This window comes from Sphaerodactylus townsendi, linkage group LG01 (assembly GCF_021028975.2).
Source record: "Sphaerodactylus townsendi isolate TG3544 linkage group LG01, MPM_Stown_v2.3, whole genome shotgun sequence".
In the NCBI taxonomy this organism is placed as follows: Eukaryota; Metazoa; Chordata; class Lepidosauria; order Squamata; family Sphaerodactylidae; genus Sphaerodactylus; species Sphaerodactylus townsendi.
The window spans coordinates 139,924,412-139,949,475 of NC_059425.1; the positions used below are offsets into that span (position 1 = coordinate 139,924,412).

General features: G+C 41.0%; 1 protein-coding gene across 3 annotated transcripts in view; it reads right to left on the reverse strand.

The window, feature by feature from the left end:
• MYO6 (myosin VI) overlaps nt 1-25,064 on the reverse strand; it is a 125,086-nt gene that overhangs the window by 15,085 nt on the left and 84,937 nt on the right. For 2 of the 3 annotated variants that reach the window (XM_048495588.1, XM_048495598.1), the window contains exons 21-28: nt 20,733-20,863; nt 20,560-20,637; nt 19,240-19,369; nt 18,261-18,351; nt 17,214-17,364; nt 13,134-13,342; nt 11,728-11,806; nt 7,445-7,605 (exon numbers count right to left, since the gene is read on the reverse strand). In XM_048495588.1, the coding sequence (XP_048351545.1) occupies nt 7,445-7,605; nt 11,728-11,806; nt 13,134-13,342; nt 17,214-17,364; nt 18,261-18,351; nt 19,240-19,369; nt 20,560-20,637; nt 20,733-20,863 (1,030 nt within the window). Of the gene's footprint in view, nt 1-3,997; nt 4,037-4,503; nt 4,534-7,444; nt 7,606-11,727; nt 11,807-13,133; nt 13,343-17,213; nt 17,365-18,260; nt 18,352-19,239; nt 19,370-20,559; nt 20,638-20,732; nt 20,864-25,064 lie in introns of all 3 variants that reach the window. The other variant, XM_048495609.1, reaches the window with a different exon arrangement.

Consider the following 25,064-nt stretch of genomic DNA (forward strand, 5'->3'; position numbering starts at 1 on the left):
ACCCCATGATCAACCAGAAGAACTATACATCTGTCACATTATTTAAAGGAAAGTTGGATGACAGACTTCGGTTCACTTCCCTCACAAACACTTCTCTGCCTGAAATAACTCTGGAATAGCTTCTAGAGAAGCTTCAGAAGCACAAAAGTGTAAGATTCTGGGCATTCACTCGGCCTCAATTTCTATTCTATCATTTCCTTGTGTTCCTCTTAAAAACATGAACAGCTTAAAATGTTAATTCCAATAATGCTAATAATAATAAAAAATGCTAATACTAATAAGCAGTAGTAGTACTTTGAACTATATTAACAGCTATTCAGGGTTTTTTTTTAAATCTATATCAAGTTTGGATTAAACAGAATCCCACAGGGTTATTATCAAGTGAATAAAGCCAATCCTATTGATCCAACTACCCTTGAAAAGAGGAACTTAACCATCAATATTAATGCTCCATTCTATTGTTTGCTATTTAATGCAGTCTCAAAATATGGCCTTTGGCCTTTCACAGTTAAAAAAAAATCGATAGACTGTTATTACTACTACTACATTATGGCATACCATAAAGATGCAGCTTAAACAGAAAATATATGCCTCGCTCTATTTAACCATCACAAAACACAAATGCAGTTCAGATCTTGGATGCACTTATGACTACATATTCACAGAACATTAAGTGAACATAAGCCAGCCTATAAAGACACAATGTAATGTAAAGGTTAAGTTTTAAACTACTGACACTGTACTCATTCAACAGGAAAATAGTCAAGTCTGATTTCCTCTGCACAATGGCTAACCTTCTTGAACACCTGATGTGACAAATCCCATGGATTTTCCTTATTTAGCCGCACCACGCATTGGCCCAAGTATCCCACACAAAGTTTACATGAACAGAACTAGGCCAAAAGGTAACTAGTTAAACAAGTAATCTTTAAGAACAATAATCCAATTGAATAGCTTAGCTCTGGTCCTGCTGAGACCACAAGAGGAAAGAGAATCATGCATTTCAAAAAACAATGACTTAACACTGCAAAAAAGACAGCTAGCCTTAAAAAAAAAGACCCCTGCATAAATTGCATTTTTAGCTACACTGATTATGATAATTTAAGTATGTACCTAAAATTCAATGAGTAAAAATGATCCAAATGATCATATAGAAACACTTCTATCACAGGAAATCCTTACAGGCTTCCTACTGACCGGATACTTAAGGGCAAATCTGAGTTTGCCGCCACCATGAATTGTGTAAAGCACACACATTTACTTGAATCATGCATTAACATGCCATTGCATCTACTCCATAAGCAACCAGGGACTATCCTCCTGACAAACTGTCTCCTGTGATTCAATAAACATAGGATAATGTGATTTGGCAATAACATGTCAAACAATAAAAGACAAACATCTTAATTCAGGGGTTCCTTTTGGGGAACTCCAGTGTGCACAAGGAGATATGTGTGACAAAGGGCTATTTCACTCTCTTCAGTAGAAGGAAATATACCACAAGTAAAAATAAGATGTGCTGTATAAATATCCCATGGCTCTGAAGAACCTATCACACAACACTCCCTGTATGTCCGTGTGATTCACTATGTACTTCCATAGATAGTAGGTTCTGTATTAGAGACATCTGGTCTGTAAATGGCCTGAAGGGCATTTCTGCATGGATTTTTTTTTTGCTGCAGGTTGGCTTCCCAACTGTACTATTCCCCTCTGTTTGTTTATACACTATCACTTGCCAGTTGTCGTTCTTCAAGTTTTTCCCCAGAAATTTTCTCCATTTTTTTTCCAGAATAACATTTGTTGATGTTTTATAAGAAACACACTTGAAGTGGTTTCGTGGAGTTAAATGTCTGCTGTCCTTTTCATAGAGATGTCACATCTACATAACTTCCTACCACACTTCAAAGCCATCTGCTGTTCCTAAAGTGCTGCCATTTCCACTGGTGGAGGCCAATTTAAAAATGTGTTTCAGTCAATATATGGCTATAGAAGACCTACCAAATTCAATTATGTTTCCTCTGAAATAAGCATGCATGGGTGTTGCAGGGGGGGGCTTGGGGGGGAGAAACAGTGGCCCTTTCTGCACAGCACAAATAAGAGGTCCTGAGGTTGGGGGAAAAGGTGTTTTGGGGATGAAGTCAGCACAGTTTCCCCCTCCAAACGACCTCAGGACATTTTATTTTTGCACAAGACGTCTTAATTAAAAGTCACTAAAATGTATACATTTCCCCACAAGTCATCTCCAAGACGTTCTCTGCTTGGCTGCGCACACACACAAACAGGCAGGAGACATCTTGTTTTTCCCAACCTCCACCCCCTAGTTAAAGCGCTTATTTTCATTTTTGCATCTGTCATTTTCTGCCACTTAATCCGTGCCGCTGCCATTTGCTGCATTTGTTTCTTATGGAGGTTTCCTCTGCTTGCAGCTCATCAGATTGCTGGCACCATCTGAGAATCACAGTCACTTGAAGGACTACTGCCCATCTACCCAATGCTTCTTAATGGGAGGTAGACCAGTCCTCCAAGTGGCTGGGATTCTCAGATGGTATCTGCATAGATACAAATACATCTCCCTCTAAACAGAAAGAAGAGGAAAAAACCACACGAGCATGGAATCACCAGGGAAAACAAACTTTATTCAAAAATGTTTTTCAAGGAAATAGAAATCAGATGAGCTACAAGCAACCTCCATGGGAAACAAATGCAGCAAATGGTGGCAGCACAGCCTCACAGGCAGAAAATGGCAGGTGCAAGCTGCTGGAAAAATGGAAGGATGTGCTCAATGCTGGGGGGTTAGAAGGTGGGAAAAATAAAACACCTGCTATGCAGACAAAAAAGCCAAGAGGGGCTCTTTTAAAGCATTCTGAGGACGTTTTATTTGTGCTGTGCCGAAAGAAAATCCAAGATGGTTCTTCTTAAGACTTCCTAAGAACGTCTTGTTTGTGCTGTGCAGAAAGGGCCAGTCTTTGTAAGATCTTGCAGAATCTGTTGTGCTTTTTAGCCAGGCATTTTGCTGGGAGGTTAATAAATCTGAGCACTTGAACAGTTGAACTTTTCCCCACAGGCACCTAAAGCACACACCCTTCTCATAATAGTCTTTTTGATAGTAATTAGTCCTCACAGTATCCACCATGTCAATGTAACACATGATCAAAATAAAATACAATTGAAGAGGCAGCATCCTTTTGCTGTGCCCCTTGCATTGAAAGTGCGTGTAATTGAAAATCAGAGTCACAAACACAGAAAAAGGAAGGAAAAGTGAAGGTCACCATGAAAAGCTGGGCAGTGCCCAAGCAAAGCCAGGAGAGTGTTTTCATGTGGAAACATTCAATGAGAAACCAAATTAACTCTCAATTAAAATGAATGGGTTTGTAAGACACATCCTGGCTGATGGAGAGCTGTTTCTCAACACTATGGTTGGGATCTAAGTTTCTTTAAATAAACCTCCTCTAACATTCTGCATTAATATAAAAGATTCCTACTTACCCCTTCCTGCATTATAACAGATATGGTTTTAGAATGCCTGAGTGTCAAAATCTGATTGTCATATGGTTTGTGGCACTATTTTAAAAAAATGTAACCTCCCAGTTCTGTGAGTTTACCTGAACTATTATTTAGAACCCAAGTTATTTCTTTCAGAACTGTCACACACACATTAGTACCCTACATTAGTACTGCATTTGTTGCTTTTGGTCAAGTAATTCCTGGAAACAAACTGAATTTAAAGCATAAAACTGCTTACACTCAATAAAGATTTTTTAAAAAAATTAGTCTTCAAAGAATTTTTTTCATGCAATTCACAAAGATAATAGTAAAGGTATTCAACAACATTGGTGGTTGCAAATTAATACTGAATTGAGGCAATTTCTGAATCTCATTTAGAAGATATTATTCATTTTTCCACTACCAATTAAAATGGAATTGATTTCCCTTTCATTTTGGCTTACAATGATTTCATGCAGTGATTCACTTGTTTTTGGTAACTTCATACACCCACCTAGATAAAATGTCTGATATTTCATTGGCCATTTGTTCTCTATAAAAGAATTAAGAGTACATGAGGAAAAATTAATACTGTGCTTAAAGCATATCTACAACTAATCCAATGGCTTTCTGAAATCTAATACTGAAACAGTAAACAAGGGTGTTCTTTCCAAAATTAATGCTGCATTAAATCAATGCAGACTTTTCTCAGTATAATAATTAATAGCAGGTACCAAATAAACTACTTTGACTAAACTAAATGTCAACCGCCTTACACATCAGCCTCATTTACACATCTGAGATTTAGCTTACAACCAGCGGTACTTGCATAAAAGTATCCTTAAAATAATAAACAATCAAAGAGGAAGGATGGACGTGATGCTAGGTAGTCTTAACTGGAGCATGCAATGGGAGACAAGGAAAATGCATTGAAGTAGTAACTTGTAATATGCAAATCACTGTAATTTTTAAAACCCACAGATTGTAGAAAACCCCAAAGGGAGAAAAAAAAAGCCATACACAGTCATTGGACAGCTTTTTCCATCGTCTCTGCAAATATAAAATATTTACGTTAGTTTACTATTTTTCTCCCACTTTGCAATATTTGTGAGGTCAAGTTGTATAAATGAACAGCTGGTGCTATCAAGATCAGCAGAAATCTGATTCCCCAGGGTGCCATTAATACTGAACCCAGAGATAAGGAAACTGAAGAACAAAGAAACTCATAGTTCTTTAAAGACTAGTAGAATTACTGTGAAGCAAACTTTCATAGACTAGTCCCACTTTGTCGGATGCATACAGTTAATGATTGACTTCCTAAGAGTACATTGCTGCTGTAAATTGACACTGAGCTTTTCTTGGGTATGACTGATCATAAAAAGTAAAAAGTCTCAGAATGTACTTCTTGCTTTTCATGACCTTTTGACTTCAATCTTTACTTTTCTCCAGTACCATTAAATATTGATACCAGCCACTTTGTGGATTTGATGAAGTGGGCTTTCATCTACAAAACGTGACACTGCAGCATGGGCTTTTCTTTAATGTAGTACACAGCCTTTTTTAAAAAAAATAATGGCTGTAACATTAATCCAACTACTCAGCAGGAAAACAAACCTGAGCAAAGCAATATGACCAAGGTGTCAGCCAATCATAGGCACCAAAACAGCTAGTGTGGGTGGCCACCCCAAAAAATTCCTGCAGCTGTTCTGAACCTGAGAAAAAATGGCTCCTTGAAAAGGGTGTTTGTATAACTGGATGAATTTTCTCACCACCACCAAGTGCTTGTGCCAGGGGAAGGATAGAACAGCTGGACAAGTCTGTATTGATGGCAAGCAAATACTTTCATTACAATGATGGTCTTTTTTTTTAGTTAATATATGTGTCACCTTTCTGTTTCATGAAACACACTGAAGGTACTGTGAAATTACTCAGTAAGATCCATTTACAATTTAGAAGGCATCTCAGATGTTCAACTGTGATTGGCTCTTCCTCAGGATTTCGTTTCCTGTGCAAGATGGATGTTTCACTGAAAGCAATGATGGCTGATAAATCAGTATTGGTATTCTAGTATTTACTTATTTACAGTCACAGACCAGTACCAGCTGATAAATTAAAACTGGTTTAAAATATATGGCGTGAACAGATACACTGATCCTTTGATTAGAATTATGAATAAATTAAAAAACAATCTTAAGATTTATAAACAATCTACCATAAACCCAACTTTGCATTTTAAACATGGAAAGATAGGACTTCATCTTCTGTAATTTTAAGTCAACTGCATTTTGAGATGAAATTCAGAAAATTATTTCGGCATAAGAGCCACAGAAACAAACTGAATTGAGCAAGAACAGATCAGCATCACAATGCAACTGCCATTCATTTGGAGTCTACTTTATGAGAAGATTTATACCCTGCTTTGCTCTTCTGTAAGGAGTCTCAAGTTGGCTAACAAACTTCTTACTTTCCTCTCCCCACAACAGACATGCTGTGAGGTAGGTTATGCAGTTCTGAAGAACTGTGACTAGCCCAAGGTCACCCAGATGCCTTCATATGGAGGAGCGAGCAAACAAATCCAGTTCACCAGATAGGAAATCTGCCTCTCATGTGGATGAATGGATAATCAAACCCGGTTCTCCACATTATAGAGCCCACCTACTCTTAACCACTGTACCATGCTGGCTCTTGTGAAAAGGCACTTAGAATTAAAAACTGCCACTTGTTTCGACTTGCCCATCGTAAGAAGGTTAGGTAAACAGTAGAAAGAACCAAACGACTGAAAAGATGCTAGCTTTTTTTTAAAAAAATCCTAATGAATTATTTATTTTATTTATTTATTTATTTTTTCAATTTATATACCGCCCGATTGAAACCGTAGCACCATAATTTAACCTCCAAAAGATTGAGATGCTCCCTCCCCAAAAGAACAGCGTCACAGATCTATTTTCTTTATTGAACAGACTTTAACAGCAGCAGCAGATGTTCTGGGCAGGATTTTCACAGGAGCCTGTAATTGGCAATGCTCTACTTCAAAAAAAGACATTCTGCAAATCATTTTGATCTGCTGTTAGTTCTCTCTTGTGTTGACTCAGATATATTTACAACTTTACTCATAGAACATATCCAATATAAAACTACTGGTGGAAAGGGCTTCTAGGAAAACCTGCATAAGAGCCAATCACTAGACAAAAAGCCAATCATTAGACATGAGCACTGAAGACCGAGGAGGATTTCATGTGCTCATGTTGCCTCTGGATATAAGAAAGAGAGTTTGAAGTTACCTTACAAAGAGGGATGATGTCACGCAATTTATTTTCAGGCAGACCTAAAAACCATTCTGTTTTTTTTTTCCTGGTAGGTGAAAACCATTATGCGATCTAGCAGAGGGTCACCCCAGTATTGCAAAAAGTTATTAAGAAAAGGCTACCTGCCCATGCGTTTATGGCCAAAGCTAGTGGGAAATAGGCTGTGCTGATTTTGGGACTTCAGCTGTGGGAGAAAGATAAAGCTCTTGCTGAGCAAGGCCAGGGAGGAATACCCCTAGTCTGATCCATCTAGACTTGCCAGGGCCAGAACTATTAACTTCACTGCAGTAGCAGTGGTGTCAGACTAAAAAAACACTAAAATGCAGTTCTAAATGGAGTTCAGATAGTCAAATATGAGAGAGAATTTCTGGTTAGGGAGCAAAATGGGTGGGCAAGAACTGTACCCTACCCTCTACATGTACCCTCCAGATTATCCAATCCCAGCACAGAAACATACCTATGTCTCTCCATACACAGGTGTGTATACTCTAATGGGTGAAAGGAAGTCAAAGTACTCCCTACTACTGTGTTGAAACTTAATAGGAGAGATCATTAGCTCCTTTACCAACCTGTGCAAATTTGTTGGATGGGTATTTTAAAGCATGAGATTTTGGGGATTACAATCATCAAAGAAACAGAAACGTGAAATATGGTACCTGCGTAATCCTGGATCCAGCTGAGATTCATCTGTGATGAGCTCCGATTCACTTTGCGCAATCCTCATGGCAAGCTCGTGATCTCTCCGTTCTTGCTCCAGAACCGCCTGTTGCTGGCTGGCTTCTTCACGTTCTCGAGCCAGCTGTGCCTCAACTTCAGCCTACAGTGACAAAGAAAAACAGTTTTTAATGCAGTCTTACTTATGAAACACCAATTTTGGTGTCTTTAAGAAAGGCTAAACTCACATGAAAGACATGATGCAGTTTAAATGAAACAACCCAAGCAGCACATAAAAGTTGCCTCTTGATCTATGTCCATACTCAGAAATGTTCACGAGAAGCCCATACAAATAGTAGGAAACTAAAGGCTTCAGTGTTCTGGTACGGCTTCAGAAGCCTGACATTAAAATTGAAAGTTGTTTTCTGATAGTAGTTCTGAATATTAAGTTAATGACTATAGAAAAACCAACAAATACTCAAAAGCCAATAAATATCACAAGAATTCAAGGCGGAGTTCACAATTAAAAAGCCAGCTGCTTTGCCAATGTGAAAACAGTTAATTTCTTATTATTGCTTGCAGTGCTTTGGCTTGAAGTCCCTCTCCCACCCCCTCACCCCGCTTCACAAAGCTAGAAGTCTGTGGGAGGGGGTTGTAGCAAGAACATGCTCTTCAGGGAGCCCTCACTGGCCATTTAGGGATGAAGAACAATAAAAAAATACTGCACTTCTACAGGACAAGGCCAATTTGCAACAGTTTGAATATGCATAATCATCACTGAAGTAATCATGCAGATTGCGAAAGCTATTTCCTATGCCTCAACAGCTTGTGAGCCAGTTAAGCCTGCATCAATAGACCTTTAGCAATGTACTGTGGTATGCCTATGGGGAACAAGTCCACATCTTTGAATTTCAGGGATATGACTAAGGTGGAGCTTTTTCCAGGTAAACCAGTAAGTACGGCAAGAAATTTTTTGTCATTTTGGCAGGTTAATTACTGAGACTCCCGGTAAGATGGCTTCAGCCTTGTGTGCATACTTGTTACAGTATTTTTATGCTTACTAAATTTTATATGGTGCCGCTGTTTTAATATTATAAACCACTTTGAGTGGCATATAAATTCTTTGAACAAAGTAAATCCTGTAAATCCTTGAAATTCCCTAATCCAACATTCTCTTTGTATAAAGGTAGACTGAATTGGTTGTCCTGGACTGACATCAAGCCTTATTCCAATTATGATATTACCAAGTAATCTTCCTTTCTGCTACAGAGACTTTTCTGCAGCGATCCCCTCCTTTGGATTATCCAGTAGCAGCAGGGAACCTGTGATTGCAGCCTAAGGGAAAGCCCTACTAAAAGAACATCTGTTCTGGGACTATTCCAAAGTGAAAGGAAATCTACTGAAAAGTTAAACAATGTACCCTAGAAGACAAGGAAAAACTGTACGTATTTTAGGGCAAGACAAGAACAATCAACTTCAGGCTTTTCTTTCCTGTATAAGTTACACTGCAAGACATGGAAAATGAATGAGGCTTGAACAGAAAATACTGTTCCAGTATTTTAGTTTCTAGCACTGGCGTAATGCCCATTGGGCAAGGTGGGCAGCTGCCCAGGGCATCACCTTGTGGGGGGCATAAAAATGCTGGGTTTGTTTTTGGGTATTTTAGTGGTTTTCCATTTTTTGCAGTTTTTAGGCTGGCGGCACAAAATTTCAGCGTATCATCAGGAGACTGTCCTTATGCTACCCCCCAAGTTTGGTGAGGTTTGGTTCAGGGAGTCCAAAGTTATGGACTCCCAAAAGGGGTGCCCCTATCCCCCATTGTTTCCAATGGGAGCTAATAGGAGATGGGGGCTACAGTTTTGAGGGTCCATAACTTGCCCCTGAGACCAAACTTCACCAAACCTGGGGTATCATCAGGGCAGCCTCCTGATGAGACCCAGAAAATTTTGAGACTGCCTTCAGAAATGTGCCCCCCCCCCAGCCTGCAACCCCCACTGACAGCAATGCAGAAAACTCAATGCAGAACAAAGATTCTTGGGCAAATTTCGGGATGTTCTTGCAGGGAGGGCATTCTTGGACGTATCAGCACCAAAATTTCAGGGTATCATCTGGAGACTGTCATGATGGCAACCCCAAGGTTTGGTGCAGTTTGGTTCAGGGGGTCCGAAGTTATGGACCCTCAAAAGGGTAGCCCACATCTCCTTAGCAAAGAATGTGGGATGGGGTACCCCATTTGAGGGTCCATAACTTTGGACCCCCTAAACCAAACTGCACCCAACTTGGGGGAGTCCCATTAGGATAGTTTCCAGATGATACCCTGACATTTTGGTGCTGATATATCCAAAAATGCGCCCCCTTCAGGAACATCCTAGAAATTTGCCCAAGAATCTTTGTTCTGCATTGAGTTTTCTGTATTGCTGTCCATGGGGGTTGCAGGCTGGGGGGGGGGGGCACATTTCTGAAGGCACAGTCTCAAAACTTTCTGGGTCTCATCAGGAGACTGCCCTGATGATACTCTCCAGGTTTGGTGAAGTTTGGTTCGGGGGGGGCAAAGTTATGGACCCTCAAAACTGTAGCCCCAATCTCCTATTAGCTCCCATTGGAAACAATGCGGGATGGGGCACCCCCTTTGGGAGTCCATAACTTTGGACTCCCTGAACCAAACCTCACCATACTTGAGGAGTAGCATAAGGACAGTCTCCTGATGATATGCTGAAATTATGGTGCTGATATGTCTAAAAATGCACCCCCTGCAGGCACCAATGTCCTGGTACAAAAAAAATTTGGTCGTGGTGGAGTGGCCGCCCATGGGGGGGGGGGGGGGCATCCAACTCAGGTTTTGCCCAGGGCTACAGTTTGCCCAGGGCTGCCTCGTTACGCCCCTGGTTTCTAGTACTGTTTGTCTCAGTTTTGAAGAATATTGCCAGCTTGTACACTTGCCCATTTCATTATCATGTTATCCTTTCCAGTATTGTGTTGTGTAGCAAACACTCTAAGCACCAGTGCTTTGGTGCAGGAAAAAAAAATCAAATAGAACCAGTTACGGTACTTGTGCATGCATACTAAAGTATGTAGAGTATGTTAACATGATAGAGAATATAAATAAACTATAAGAGCAGGTAAAATAGTATTTTTCTTCAAAGTATAACTATTACACAGAATGATTTGTCAATATTATTGTTCAAAGAACTACAAGAAGGTGAGTACTCCAAATACTTAACTTCTTTTAAAAACCCAGAAAATGGTGCAATTCTATACAAATTCCAAAGTTAGAAGATCTACAAAACAATACATTTGAAGCTTTAAAATTTCAGAAGTCATAAATGCTAAGCAAGCACAGGGTGCCTTGAAACTGGTGAAGTCAAAAATGATCTTGTGAATTAAAAATAGTTGGAGAGATGAATTAGGACATGTTTTAATAGAAGAATACAGGACTAAGAACAAAACTGCAAAACTCAGTGATCAAGTAATACTTTTTATGACTATGATTCCATTACAAGGCAACTTAAAGCTTCAGCAAATGAGTATCACTTTGTAAAGAACCTTTTAACAAAACTTATGTCTAAATCGTGTTTCATTATTCTGTCTTATCTGTGAATAGCAGCCCTTTCATTAAGATTCAGCTCTCAAAAATCTGACATTTTTTCCTTCTCTAGCAAATACTTTTCTCTTTTTTTTGGCATTGTAATGTCTCTATTCAGTGTGCCAAATTATCTTAACAATAGCACCCAGTTTAAAGGCCAACAGCACATTTAAGGGCTAAAGTTCAAAACAATCTTTAATTAGGTTCTGCTGCATCTTTTGCAACAGTCTGCTTTTAAAACGAATGTTCACTCAGTTACAGACTATTTATGGAAAAAATGAATTAATTGTTTCTTTGAGAGGCCATTAATGATGCCTTTTTGGCTACGTACACATGCTTTTTTCCCCCACCTCAGACAGTTAAGCCTTTCACATCGTCTTTCAACAAGTTCTGGCCAACGCAGTGGACTAGTACATACTGGAGCTGTGGCGACTCAGTAATAAAGCTTCTGCTCAGCATGCAGGAAGTCCCAGCTGAAGTCCTCCAGCATCCCTGGTTCAATGGATCAGACAGTAGGTCACATGAAACATTTCTAATTTCTGCTTGAGATGCTGGAGAGCTGCAGTTAGTCCAAGAAGACAGTAATGATCCTGACAGACCCATGCTTTGCCTCAGTTCTGCAAGGAATTTCATGTGTTCACATGGTGGAAGTTCTTGGCTGCTACTGTAAATTATGAACAGTTCAATAGCTAAGAAGCCCACCTGGATCCGTCTTTCTTCCTCCTCCCTTTTCTTCCTCTCCTCCTCCTCTTGTTTTCTCTTTGCTTCTATCTCATACTTCCTAGAAAAAGGTTGACATGTGAACAGAAAAGCAACACACATCAATAATGGTTATAGCCTGTTGGACTTATAATATTGCTCTGAGACACCAAACAATTTTAGATCTAAACAACGGAAGTATTCCACGTAGAACTGGGCACTGGGAAGAAAGAGCAGGATAATGTGTGTTTCAGTGGCTTTTTCAGGGTATTTTGCTGTGCTGTTTTTTGCAATAAAACCTCAAAAATCACATATTCACACATTAAAAATGGATCAGATATATCCCTTGAGTTGGAGTCAGTGATTTATTGGCACAAGGATCATGAAACTTCCTATAGCTCCTTTCTCCCAATAAGTAAGTCCTCTAAGATCTTGGGAAAAATAATTCCTCCAGTAGTGAGACTCACATGGAATAATAGCCTCTTGGGTCTTAACCAAATGGAAAGGCAGAGAAGTCAGCCTCTCTTTCCTCTTCCATCAGTGAAGGTCTACTAACATGAGAGGTGGGGGGCGGGGCTATGATTTCATTCTATTTCCCCTCCTCAAAACAGCCCCCCAACTTACATGTCTATTAGTCCTCCAACAGATCATTGGATCTATTAAAAGCACATTGCTGTTTGATTGCTAGGAAACTATAATCAGTCTGCAACCAAATTATAAGATAGAGGTAATAGAGGTAAGATGTGTGAAAGACAGTCAGTCAGGCATGGAGAATCTTATATTCTTATAGCGAAGTTGTCTTGATCTTTGGATATTTAAATCTGGTGACTTGGGCTGTGAATGGCCAAGACAGATGTTTTTACAAACCTGAAAAATGTCCTAGGTTGGCAGGAGAAAAATGAGATCTAAAAAAATACATTGGGCAATCTAAAAAATCTGAAATTTCCCAACCTGGCAACTCTAAGTGAAGATCCACTGTGATTTCAGGAGAGCTGCCGCCACCACCGCTGCTGTTGGGGGAGGGAGCAGATGGGTGTCTGGGAGCACTGGGAGGCAGAGAGGATGCAGGTGGGAGGATGGAAGGGTGATGGGGACAGAAAGAGAACGAAAGCGAAAAGCATTGAGGAGACAGAGTGATAAAATGGGTGGCAGGAAGGAGAAAGAGTGAGAGACAGAGAAGTAGAAGTAGAAGGAAGGAAGCAAAGGTGGAAAGTATGGAATAGCTGCTCCCTGCAATCCTCTTGTGGATCCCCGCTTGTGTCTACCAACAGCTAAGCAGACTGAACTGTTCCTGTAAAATGTGGCTCTCTGAACAATTCTTCTCAGAGGAACTGCTCGCTACTACAAAATACCCCTGTTCCTTCATTTCTGTTGACAAAACATCTAGAACTGGCAAGATCACCACTCACAACCGCCTTTCTTCTTCTTCCTTCTTTCGACGCAGCTCCTCTTCCTCACGCCTCTTCCTCTCTTTTTCCATTTCCTCCTGAATGTGTCGCAGCCGTTCGGCCTCCTCTTCCTGCTGTTTCTTTTTCTGCAATGCACTCAGAAGCTGCTCTGAGCTTTTAACGAGAGCATCATACTCCTTCTGTATCTGCAATCTAGGCATTTCTGTGGCCTGGCAAATAAAACATTATGATACAACACCATTTGTATTAGAATAAGAAATATTCATTATTTACATAGATTAGCAACATATATCTGGCACAAGTTGGATTCAGAAAAGGTTCCACCACATTAGACCACTGCATGCTATTAAGTGTGCTAACATCTAAATACAAGGTGCAAAATAGTATCAAAATCTATGTCACTGTCTTGGAACTTAAAGAAGAAGAAGAAGAACAGTTGGATTTATATTTCCCCTTTCTCTCCTGTAAGGAGACTCAAAGGGGCTTACAAACTCCTTTCCCTTTCCCCCTCACAACAAACACCTGTGAGATAGGTGGGGCTGAGAGAGCTCAGAAGAACTACTAGCCCAAGGTCACCCAGCTGGTATATGTTGGAGTGCACAGGCTAATCTGAATTTCCCAAATAAGTCTCCACAGCTCAAGCAGCAGAGCGGGAAATCAAACCCAGTTTCTCCAGATTAGAGTACACCTGCTCTTAATCACTATGCCACTGCTGCTGTTTACCGTATCAAAAGGAGCGTTTGATACGGTAAACAGATCTCCCTTCTGGGCCAAACTAAGGAACATGGCTGTCAAAAGACTTCTAGTTTTGATAATAGGTCTCCACTTTAAAACAACCTGTCAAGTAAAATGTACATCAATTGCCAAACTTATCACTAAAATTCCAATCAATACAGGCGTGAAACAGGGTTGTGTGTTGGCAACAACCTTGTTCAATTTATTTTTGAATGATCTTGCCCCTAAATTCAAAGATTCAAGTAAGCACTGTTTAATGATAGGCAAACTTGCTGTACCAGTTCTCCTTTATGCCAATGATGCAATCCTACTTTCTAGATGTAAAGTAGGACTAAATCATCTCTTAACTAAATGCAGTGTGTATTGTAAGGAAAATGCTCTTCGTTTAAACTTAGAAAAAACAAAAAGATAGTTATTTGCAACATGTTCCATCCAGACCTTATATGGAGCCATAATCGAGCAGGTCAAAATGTTTAAATGCCTCAGAGTAATTTTCCATCAAAATTCACACTGGACAACAAATAGAGACACAGCAAGATGCAACACTACCCTGTCGGCTATATTAAGGGGGGGGGGGGTTTGTTGCTAAAGGTCATGCCTATATTCCTGCAGTACTCAAAGTACATAATGCTAAAACCACTCCGCAACTACTATATGGGATCCCTTTTTAGATTAATACATGGAATAAAATTGTGGAAAAAGTAAACTCCTGTTTTTTATATAATTTTTTTGGCATTCCACATAGTGTCTCAAACATGGTATTGTGCCTAAAGGCTGGACTCCATTGGTTGGAGACTAGAGCATGGCTTCATACTTTTAAATACTGGGTAAAGATTTTCTTTAACACTTTAGACAGCACTCTAATTTATGTTATGCTCCCCGAGCTCCAAAAAACTGAATGGTGGAAGCACATTATGCAAAAATTAGTCTATCTAGGCTTACATCTTGATTCTTTGTTAATGTTGACTGCAAGAGAAATTAAGTAAAATAAAAATATGTGTTTTTGATCAGACACAGCAGTAGCTCTTTAGCAATGCAAACTCACTTTGTCCACCATCATAGTTTGGAATTATTCTTAAACCGGACCAAATAGCATCCTACCTTCATCTGTCTGTTGAACCCAAAGATGTGACCTTACCGGGGCCAGATGCAACATTTATCTATCAGTTCAACATTACAGCCGATTTACTAAAGCATCGTATACTGATAGAGTTTGCACAGCATGGCTATCATCTATTGAATCTCTAGAATGTATTTTGTTCAATTGTCCGAAATATGCTTCACCCAGAGAGGGTTGTCCTCTGTTGGTTAAATCCACTTATAATATAAGAGCAATTACGGCCCAAATTCCTAATACTGACGATCCTTCAATTTTGCAAAGCGTTGCACAGTTTTTAATAAGAGAATTGAATGCCTGATTAATTAATTTGTATTCTTTTATTTAATTTTTATGATATATTGATGCCTAATAAAAGTTTTGAGTCTGATATCTGGCACAAGAGCCTAACAAGTAAAAATATAATAAAGTTTGATGTACAGAAGTCAACTGAGAAAGATAAAAGGTCAAGAAAATATTTTCAGTTTAGGAACAAGTATTTTAAGCTTTATTTCAGTAGGGTATAAGGGACATTTTACCATATATCAAACACAACCAGAACAGCACATGTAATTATACTGTGTTTTGGATGGGGGGGGGGGGTCAAAGCAAGCATGATTACTGAGGTAAAAGGCTGGTCTTTAGCTAGATAACTATTCATATCAAAAAGTGGCGCACAAAGCTACATTCTGCTCGTTACTCTGCTAACAGAATCATATAGAAATATATCTGTACCCCTTCAAGGTGGGGTATAAATCCAAACTCCTCCTACTCCCCTTCCTTCTTCTCCTTTTCATCCCATCGACTAGCAACTGGGATGCGGTTCAAAAATGGTGGGGGACAGCCCTCCGTTTGCCTGACATGGTCTGATAGTCCCCCAAGGTCATTGGGTCATTTGTGACCTTCATGCCCCTAGAGGCAAGCTTGTACATTAGCGTTACTTTCTGCTGCTAAGATGCTATTGATGTTCTGTTATTAGGTTATGAAATGTTATTGTTGATGCTATATTTTGTTGTTGCATATTTGCTGTTATTCTGCTGCTAAGATGCTATTGATGTTTCTGTTATTAGGTTATGAAATGTTATTGTTGATGCTATATTTTGTTGTTGCATATTTGCTGTTATTCTGCTGCTAAGATGCTATTGATGTTTCTGTTACGAAATGTTGCTATTATTGACATGTTATGATGGATGATGTTTTGATAGATGACTGTTGTTAAGCCACTCTGAGCCCTTTTGGGGAGGGTGGGGTATAAATCTAATAAATGAAATGAAATGAAATTCCCCCCACCTCCCTCATAATGTTCTTGAGGCTATTTGCTGTTCTGTATCACTGATAAGAGACATTTGATCCTACAGTCAGATTTTATACAGTTTCCTACTACAGCTTTAAAAATCAATTAGCACTCTTATGCATCAAAAGAAAGATTGAATGCACTTGAAAAAGCACTGTAGAAAGAGGTAAAAGCCACTACCTTTATCAGCAGGGTAGTGACTTTCTCTGCATTCTTTAACAGTTGCTCTAATACATATAACTTAACCCTAAATGCTAAAACAACTCCCCTCACACAATGATACACTATGAAACTATATTCTTATAACAGAATATTGTAGTGGAAAAGAAAGTTCTATCATTCAGAGTGATATAACTGACTCCTACATGAAGATGTCTCTGGCTTCAAAGGCTGGTATCTGTTACTACAATAGCATCTGTGAGCCTAAGAAAATGTGGTCAAAGCAAGGAATGCTCTACCTTGGTCCATGGGTTGGAGGATAAACCCAAGTTTCTAGCACTTTAGGGTGCAAAAATGTGCTTTGAAAGTGTACTGCAGAAAACCCAGAAATAGGATTTGCAGTAGGGTTTAAGGGTGGGGTAGAAGCTTCCACATCCCTTCCCTCTCACATCTAGAAAACTAGAAAGGGTTAGCAAAGAAGTTCAAATTTATGAGAAGAAAATATACACTATGTAAGAGAAAGGAGGTTTCTAGAGACATGGCACACACATTTTTCTAAATATATTAAATGTACACATTTGCTCAATTTGTGGTGCAAAAAGTCAGATTTCCTAGGAGCAGAATTTTGATTGTTTTCACATGGAATACAAACAGCTTTTTTCATGCTCCACTTCATCTTCATGGCACAATGATTTGATTCTAAAGTTCTCAGAGTGACATTTGCCAGCAGCAACATGTTTCCTCTGTAGAGCATTAAATGACATTGAAAATTATTCCTACTGCAAGTATGTCTCACCTTAATCTTGGACATCAAGGCATCAATAGACAATTCAAGATCTTTGATCTGCTGGTTCACTTCCGCTTTCCCTTCTTTCAGAGCACTTACTACTTCATTGAATCTGTCAAGCCTCTCCTTCAGTGTGCGAACCTTTATTAGACCATCAATGCTGAAAAAGGAATGTTTACGTTCCTGAGACATTCATGCAATATGTCACATAGATAGATTGCAATTCTGTACTGACCCCCCAAAGCGGGGGTCCAGAAGATCCAGAAAAGAAACACAGGAAGGGTAGCAGAGAAGAAGAATTCAGGCACACACACATGCAACCCAAGCGGACTTCTATACCTTGTGCTGCTTTCTACTTTCTGAATAACTACTGTAACTGACGAGAACAATAAGGTAGGAAACTAAGTGAGAAAGAATAGCTTCAGGGGAAAAGGAATCACACTTTGCTTAGCAGTACTTGGCCTTGCTATTTCAGCCAGTTAACAACAAGGACTGCGGATGTAGCATGTATTTCTCAACAAAGATAGGAGAACTTGTAAAACTTGTCCAAATAATATTCTTTCCTGTCTTCATGAGAAAATTTGTCTTTTCTTATTCTAGTTCTGAGACAGCGAAACCCCAAACGTGCTAAGGTTGCACAAGGTGCAGCAGTTTCAATACCTCTCTCTTGTCTTTTTGTGTACAAAATGAAGCCATTTATACTTCTAAATTCCACAAATGTGCCCAGTAGTACAATTTCATACATTAAGTTGTAAATTATGCATTTTACACTCCTAAAGCAGCAAATCAAATAAGTTTCATAAAGTATTACATAAATTTCATTTTTTGCCAAAATTTCTGCCTTTTTCGTAAAAAGGCAAAAAAGAGCTCTGCAAAAAAAACAGCAGGGAAAGAAATGTTCACATCATAAAGGGGAGAACAGAACTTAAAGAAACAGAAGTGTTTCAAGCATTTCAATTGTCTTGAAGGAGGTTACATACAAAGCATTAATGTTAAGAATTGGAATACAAGCATCAACTCAGATATCTAGAGCATCTACAGTGAATTTTGTCTTACCGAGGTTTATGCTTTCTCTTGCATAGCCACATACGAATCGTCTTTTGTATTTTAATGCAGGCCCCAGATCTGTACTTTATTTTATTTTTCACTGCAAAATACAAGTATTAAATGCAGGCATTTTCTAAAATGGAAAGGTTCCACAATTCTCTGGGCACAGCATGCCTTTAAAAACCAGGGAAAGAAAATACAAGTATATGGCAAACAACTGTGAAAATCTGCCAACATAGGATTTTAAACTGATAATGTCTCTGCCTTAACTCTGCTTGCAATTATGACACAGCGGTTGTCAACCATTCTTTTGAGAGCAGGATGTCAAACCTGAAGAGATTTACCTGACAGTAAGCCCCACCATTCTATGTAGGCTTGCTGTTTTCAGACTAGATGTCCATTTAGAGAAGAAGTACAGCCCAGGTGAATCTGTGGAGCTGGCAAACAGATCAGAAGCCACTTGACAGAAACCAGTTGCAGATACAGAGATATACTGCTCCAGGATTTGTTGGTTTTATTTAGTCACAATGTCTAGAAACTGTTGCCAGGTTAGTTCTATACAACTATCTAAACCTTTTTAATAACAAAGGACATCTAGACCAGAGGATATCCCCTTGTTTTGTGGGGGGAAAAATGCGTTCAGTGTATTAATTATACACTGTATGGCAGTGGTTCTCAACCTTCCTTTAATGCAGTTCCTCATGTTGTGGTGACCCCCAACCCAAACATTTATTCATTTTACAGATGGAAAACACTGATGCAGAGAGTCTTAGGCGACCCCTGTGAAAGGGTCGTTCGACCCCCAAAGGGGTCGCGACCCACAGGTTGAGAACTGCTGCTTTATGGAATGGTAGCTTTGAAACTATTACTGGGCAATTTTACATAACTAAACTAAATTAAAGTTTAGCATTCCAGGTCAAGATGCTTAAGATTAGGAAGCTTTCAAAACTTGTTGTTTTTTCTACTAATACCGTATCTGAATACATACATTTAATAACAGAGAGTGCACACCACTGGACCTTCTTCCAACGACTGCAGATAAGCCAGTGATTGACTCGTTTAATCAACTCAGCGAGGTGATCTGGATCAGACTTCATGATTTGATCAAACTCTGCAAACTGAAAAAGGACACCAGCATCACAGAAGACAATGTTGGGTGATGAAGGTCTCTAGGGTAAACAGAATCTTGTAACCAGGGCAACGGGGACAGCAACTGCATTGACTAAATCATCAGTGAGCTCCTGGGCCTTTTAAAAAGTGCTGGTTTTAGCCTGGCAAGCCCTTCACCCACAGCCTATATATGTGGAGGAGTCACTCTGTCTTTCTCTCCTGTATTCCGCCCCACACCATTTTATTGTTGGGATGGTCTGGATAAAGGGCCTAGCTTTGAACCTGACTTAAATGACAGATACACAGTTGGATCAAGGAGTAGGACTTGTTCACATAGCCTCAGACATAAAGGTTATAGATTAAGCTAAAAAACCTCAACAACTAATCTCACTGCTGGCTCTTAGGAAAAAAGATATAAAGCCTATGTTTAGCTATTGTTCTGTTTCTGCAATGTTTTTAGCTACTGTTCTGTTTCTGAAATGTTTATCTTTATATATTATTGGGACTAGCCGGAAAGCCCATTTCATGCTGCCAGCAAATGGGATCACCTTCTCCCATCCCCCTCCCCCCACGCTGCTCCTGCTTCTCCTGGTACCGCCAACTCACTCTGGGGTTGTCATGGGCAGGCTTGCTCCACAGCTCATCACATCACTGCTCTGCAATGCTGCAGTCAGGCAGGCTGGAGCATCTTGAGGGGATGGTGGGACAGTGGGAGGATTGTCGTGGGTGGGGAGAGTGGCGGCAGGCCCAGTAGGAAGGATGTTGTCATGCCGCCCTGGCCACCAGGCTTGGGTCAGCGCTGGGTCAGCGGAAGGCTGGTGGGAGATGGATGCCTCACCAATGGTGTGCAAGACTGAATTCTGCATGCTGATTGGTGGGGTGGGGGTTTTGTCATCAGAAGGCAGTGATTGGTCGCTGCTTAGGGAATTATATACAATAAGATTACAACAACCCTACTGTGAACTACCAAGCCCACAGAGTGTGAGTTGGATTTTAAATCCATAAGTGAAATAGAAAGATGGTCATGTTGGTATTTGAAGAATGGAGTGGGAAGAACAAATCAAAACATTCGAGAAATAAATAAACAAGATTAAATTGTCTTCAACAAAACTTTCAAGTTACCTTACACAGTAAACAAGGAGTGAAAACCATTTCATTTCATGTTCATAATCTCTTCTTGGATAACAATGCTGCTTACCTTGCCAGGCCTAAAAAACACTTTGGTTAATCCAAATTTGTAATCATTTTCATTTAAACCAAGGGCTTTGAAGAGTGCCTGTGGCAAAAGAGAGAGAAAAAACAATTTGTCAAAGGTATTCATTATGAAGAAGAAAGCCAAAGGCAGTATATAAGCATTCTGGAAAATCATACCTTGCAGAAGAGCCTAGGATCCAATCGGGTCAATTTATCAGGCATGTATTTTTTATACATGTTATACAATTCATGGAATGAAGCTCGTGATGGGAAACCACCTTGCATCAAGTCCAAAACAGAGACCATGCCTAGAATAACAGACAAAAGAATTAAGAAGGACACAGCTGTCACTCAGTACATGAACCTAATGCCTGTAGAAGTCCAATGCAAAAGTTGTTAAATCTGGGAATAGCTGAAGCTGGTAATCATGAATAAATTGTTTAGGTGCCTTGGATCATCTGATGACTTGACGCCAGTCATTCAAATTACCACAGGATTTCATATATTTGACCAATCCTTAAAAGTCATTATTTCTGCCATTCATTATTTTTTGTATAAAAATAGTGTCAGTCGTAGTTAGGCCTCCACAGTGGATGAACATCAAGACCACAGAGCCTTGGTGGACTGAAATCAATGTACTAACAAGGAGCTTCATGCTTTGAAACTCATGGAAACCTCAGAATATTGTACAGGAGAGCATGGCGACAAGAAGCTGGTTACTATCATCTTCACTGAACCCTGCACTTGAATAATCATTGAACCATTTAAGATCAGTCCTTCAAATATCTGTAAGATACTGAAGGCAGGTTTAACTAAACTAAAATTTTGACACTTTGAATGTGCCTCCAAGCATATGTATATTGGGGACATTTCCACACATTTTATGTAGTTTTTAGTCAGACAGAAGTTGCTTCGTTAACGTGTTATTGATGATCTTAACAGTTTATTTTTATGTTGTGGGATTTAAAATGTGACCTTGGGAGAAAAATCCAATAAATGTGAAGCACGCATTTTGCCATGCAGTCACAGTTGCTTCTAAAATAGAGAAAAATGTGGTACACACTTCCTTCTGCATTTAATCTTGGTGACATTCATGTTATTTCAATTTCTCTCTTGAGCTTCTCATGTTAATAAGCCTTTTACTTTTATGAGAAGGTTGTAACTTTTTTTTTCAAATTTACATGCACTTGTTTCTCAACCAGAAGACAGAAAAAGAACACACCAACTCATGAACAACCTAGAAATAAACAGCTCTATTACTCTTCCTCTTCCATCCCCTTGCAGCCTCACAACACTGCCAAGAACTCTCAGCTTTCAGATTATCAGCCAAAAAGGGTATCAATAGAGTCCTAATTAAAGCAGATTTGTTAAGTAGTTGTGACTGACTTGATAAATTAAATGTAATATGAAGCTTGACATGACAAGCAATGAGGAGGCTGCCAAGAGGAACCAGATGCTTAAAGAGTCACAGCCTCGGGTATGCAGAAAACGAGCAGGCACTTAAGAGAGAAGCCAAGATGGCAGACAACAAAGCTAATGAATGGAAATAAGATTATCATATCATGGAAAATTAAATGAGTCTGATGCCTAAACCAAAGCAGAGTAGTGCTCTGAAGTTCCTGATGACTAACCTACACATCTTCTGACCCATACAAATCTGCTTATGCATGCCAGGTATTTTTAATCTGCAATATAATTTGTAAAACTATCAGCTGGTGTTGGAAGAGCCATAAAAAGCATTTTACCAATTCTGCCTGAGGTAAAAACTCCCTGCATTTGTGCCATGGACAATAATGAGATACCCCAGTCAGACTGATGATGGTGTATCCACACATATTTCAATGTTGTGCTATCACTGTCCTTCTAAGACTGATTCTGTCTAAGACCTCTGGGACTCTGAAGTGTTAAAGTTGTGGCATCATTGCATTATAACAGTTATTTGCAACATGGTGCAAACAATAATTGCTACAGCACAGTTATATATACAATATCCCACAATGTGCAGATGAAGAAGAGAAGAAGAGTTTGGATTTATACCCCCCGCTTTCTCTCCTGTAGGAGACTCAAAGGGGCTTACAATCTCCTTTTCCTTCCCACACACAACATATCCCCTGTGAGGTGGGTGGCGCTGAGAGAGCTCAGAAGAACTGTGACTAGCCCAAGGTCACCCAGCTGGCGTGTGTTGGGAGTGCACAGGATAATCATAGTTTCCCAGATAAGCCTCCACAGCTCAAATGGCAGAGTGGGGAATCAAATCCAGTTCTCCAGATTAGGATGCACCTGCTCTTAATCACTACGCCACTGCTGCTTCTTCAGTAGAGTGCTCACTGGAGATATCCCACTATTATAACTCATCTCTGATCTCCAACTGACAGACATTAGTTCACTTGGAGTAAATGGTCACTTTGGAAGGTGGACTCTATGGCATTATACCCCACTTAAGTCCTTCCCCTCCCGAAACCCTACCCTCCTCAGGCGCCGCCCTCCCCCCCCCCCCAAACTTCCACATATTTCCCAACCCTGAGCTGGTAACCCTAGCTGTCAATGAGAACACAATGTTTTAAACACAATTTGATGCACTGATACTATTTGTTGGTTTGCATACACATTACAAATGAGGAAGCATCCTCTGACTTCAGCAAAACACACAGGAACACGAGCTTTTACAGAAGTATAAAAATAAGCTTTTATATAGATATAAAAAGAGAATCTGCTGTCTTGGGGATTCGGTTACCGACAACTGTAAAGTCACACAAACCGCAATAAATTAAATGTAATCACAACACTTCCATGATTGGAAGTCTTGATAATCTCCATTCTATCTGTTGCCCCATCCCTGCATCTAAGATATGCAGCTCATATACCATCTTAGAATATATTTCCTGGCAATGGCTTCTCAAAGTAGCTGGGGAGGAAATGCAGATACAAAAAACAGATCTTCTGTTTCCTACCCCCCCCCCTTTAAAAAGCCATGCAAGAGATTTCGAAGGCATGCACGGAGCTACCAGCTATCCATTTTCTTCCTCTACATAGTAGCTATGCAGCGCTACTAGCAGCACATTTATTGATGCAAGTGCAGGAACTCTAAGTTACGTTTACTTGCACAGCTTGAGCAGATAACATGATCACAGCCCCTCAAAGACATGCCTCACTGCTCTACAAAATGCTGGCAAGTCACTGGCATAGCTCCAACGGGGACATCCGGGGCGGTCCGCCCCGGGCGGGCTCCTGCCAGGTCACGTGGGGGGCGGCAGCGTCGGCTGCTGGCTGCCGGTTATGGCTGGGCTGCTGGGGGCGGATGTGCAGCCCAAGCAGGCCTCCTTGTGGGCGTGCTGAGGCTGCCTGAGACGCACGGAGTTTGAGGGGGCGGGCCCACAGCTTGAACAGGCACCACATGTGACCTGTGTCTAGCATACGGCTTGAAGAGGAGCAACAGAAAGACTGCTGTAAAGGGAGGCCTTTCCACTTCTGTGAGTCCCTAAGCGCCTGCCTGCCGGAGCCTGAAGACAAACAACAGGTCAGGTAAGCAGCACGCAGGCACTGGCTGGCAGGCAGCCAGACTGGCCTTGGATTGATCCGGCCGGGCGGGTAGGGGCGGCAACGACTACCCGCTGTTTGGGAGGGTGTGGGGTGGCCTGGGCGACTCTCTTCCTCCCCTCGGCTGCTCTGGGGGTGTTTGCGCGCTCCCTGGCCGGCAGGGCCTTTTGCAAGGATTTTTCTCCTGTAAGAGCCTGCAAGAAAGTCTCCAGCTCTCTTACAGGAGAAAAATTCCTTGCAGAAGGCCCTGCCGTCCATGGAGTGCGCCAAACACCCCCAGAGCAGCCGAGGGCAGCCCCAGCCAGGTCTTGATCCGAGGGGGGGGGCGGGCGAGCCGCTGTTTGGGAGGGTGGGGGGTGGCCTGGGTGACTTTCTTCCTCCCCTCGGCTGCTCTGGGGGTGTTTGCGTGCTCCCTGGCCTGCAGGGCCTTTTGCAAGGATTTTTCTCCTGTAAGAGCCTGCAAGAAAGTCTCCAGCTCTCTTACAGGAGAAAAATCCTTGCAGAAGGCCCTGCCGTCCATGGAGTGCACCAAACACCCCCAGAGCAGGCGAGGGCAGCCCCAGCCAGGTCTTGATCCGAGGGGGGGGGGCGAGCCGCTGTTTGGGAGGGTGGGGGGTGGCCTGGGTGACTTTCTTCCTCCCCTCGGCTGCTCTGGGGGTGTTTGGCGTGCTCCCTGGCCGGCAGGGCCTTTTGCAAGGATTTTTCTCCTGTAAGAGCCTGCAAGAAAGTCTCCAGCTCTCTTACAGGAGAAAAATCCTTGCAGAAGGCCCTGCCAGCCAGGGAGCGCCCCAAACACCCCCAGAGCAGCCGAGGGCAGCCCCAGCCAGGTCTTGATCGAGGGGGTGGGGGGGGCGAGCCGCTGTTTGGGAGGGTGGGGGGTGACCTGGGCGACTTTCTTCTTCCCCAGGGCTGCTCTGGGGGTGTTTGCGGGCTCCATGGCCGGCAGGGCCTTTTGCAAGGATTTTTCTCCTG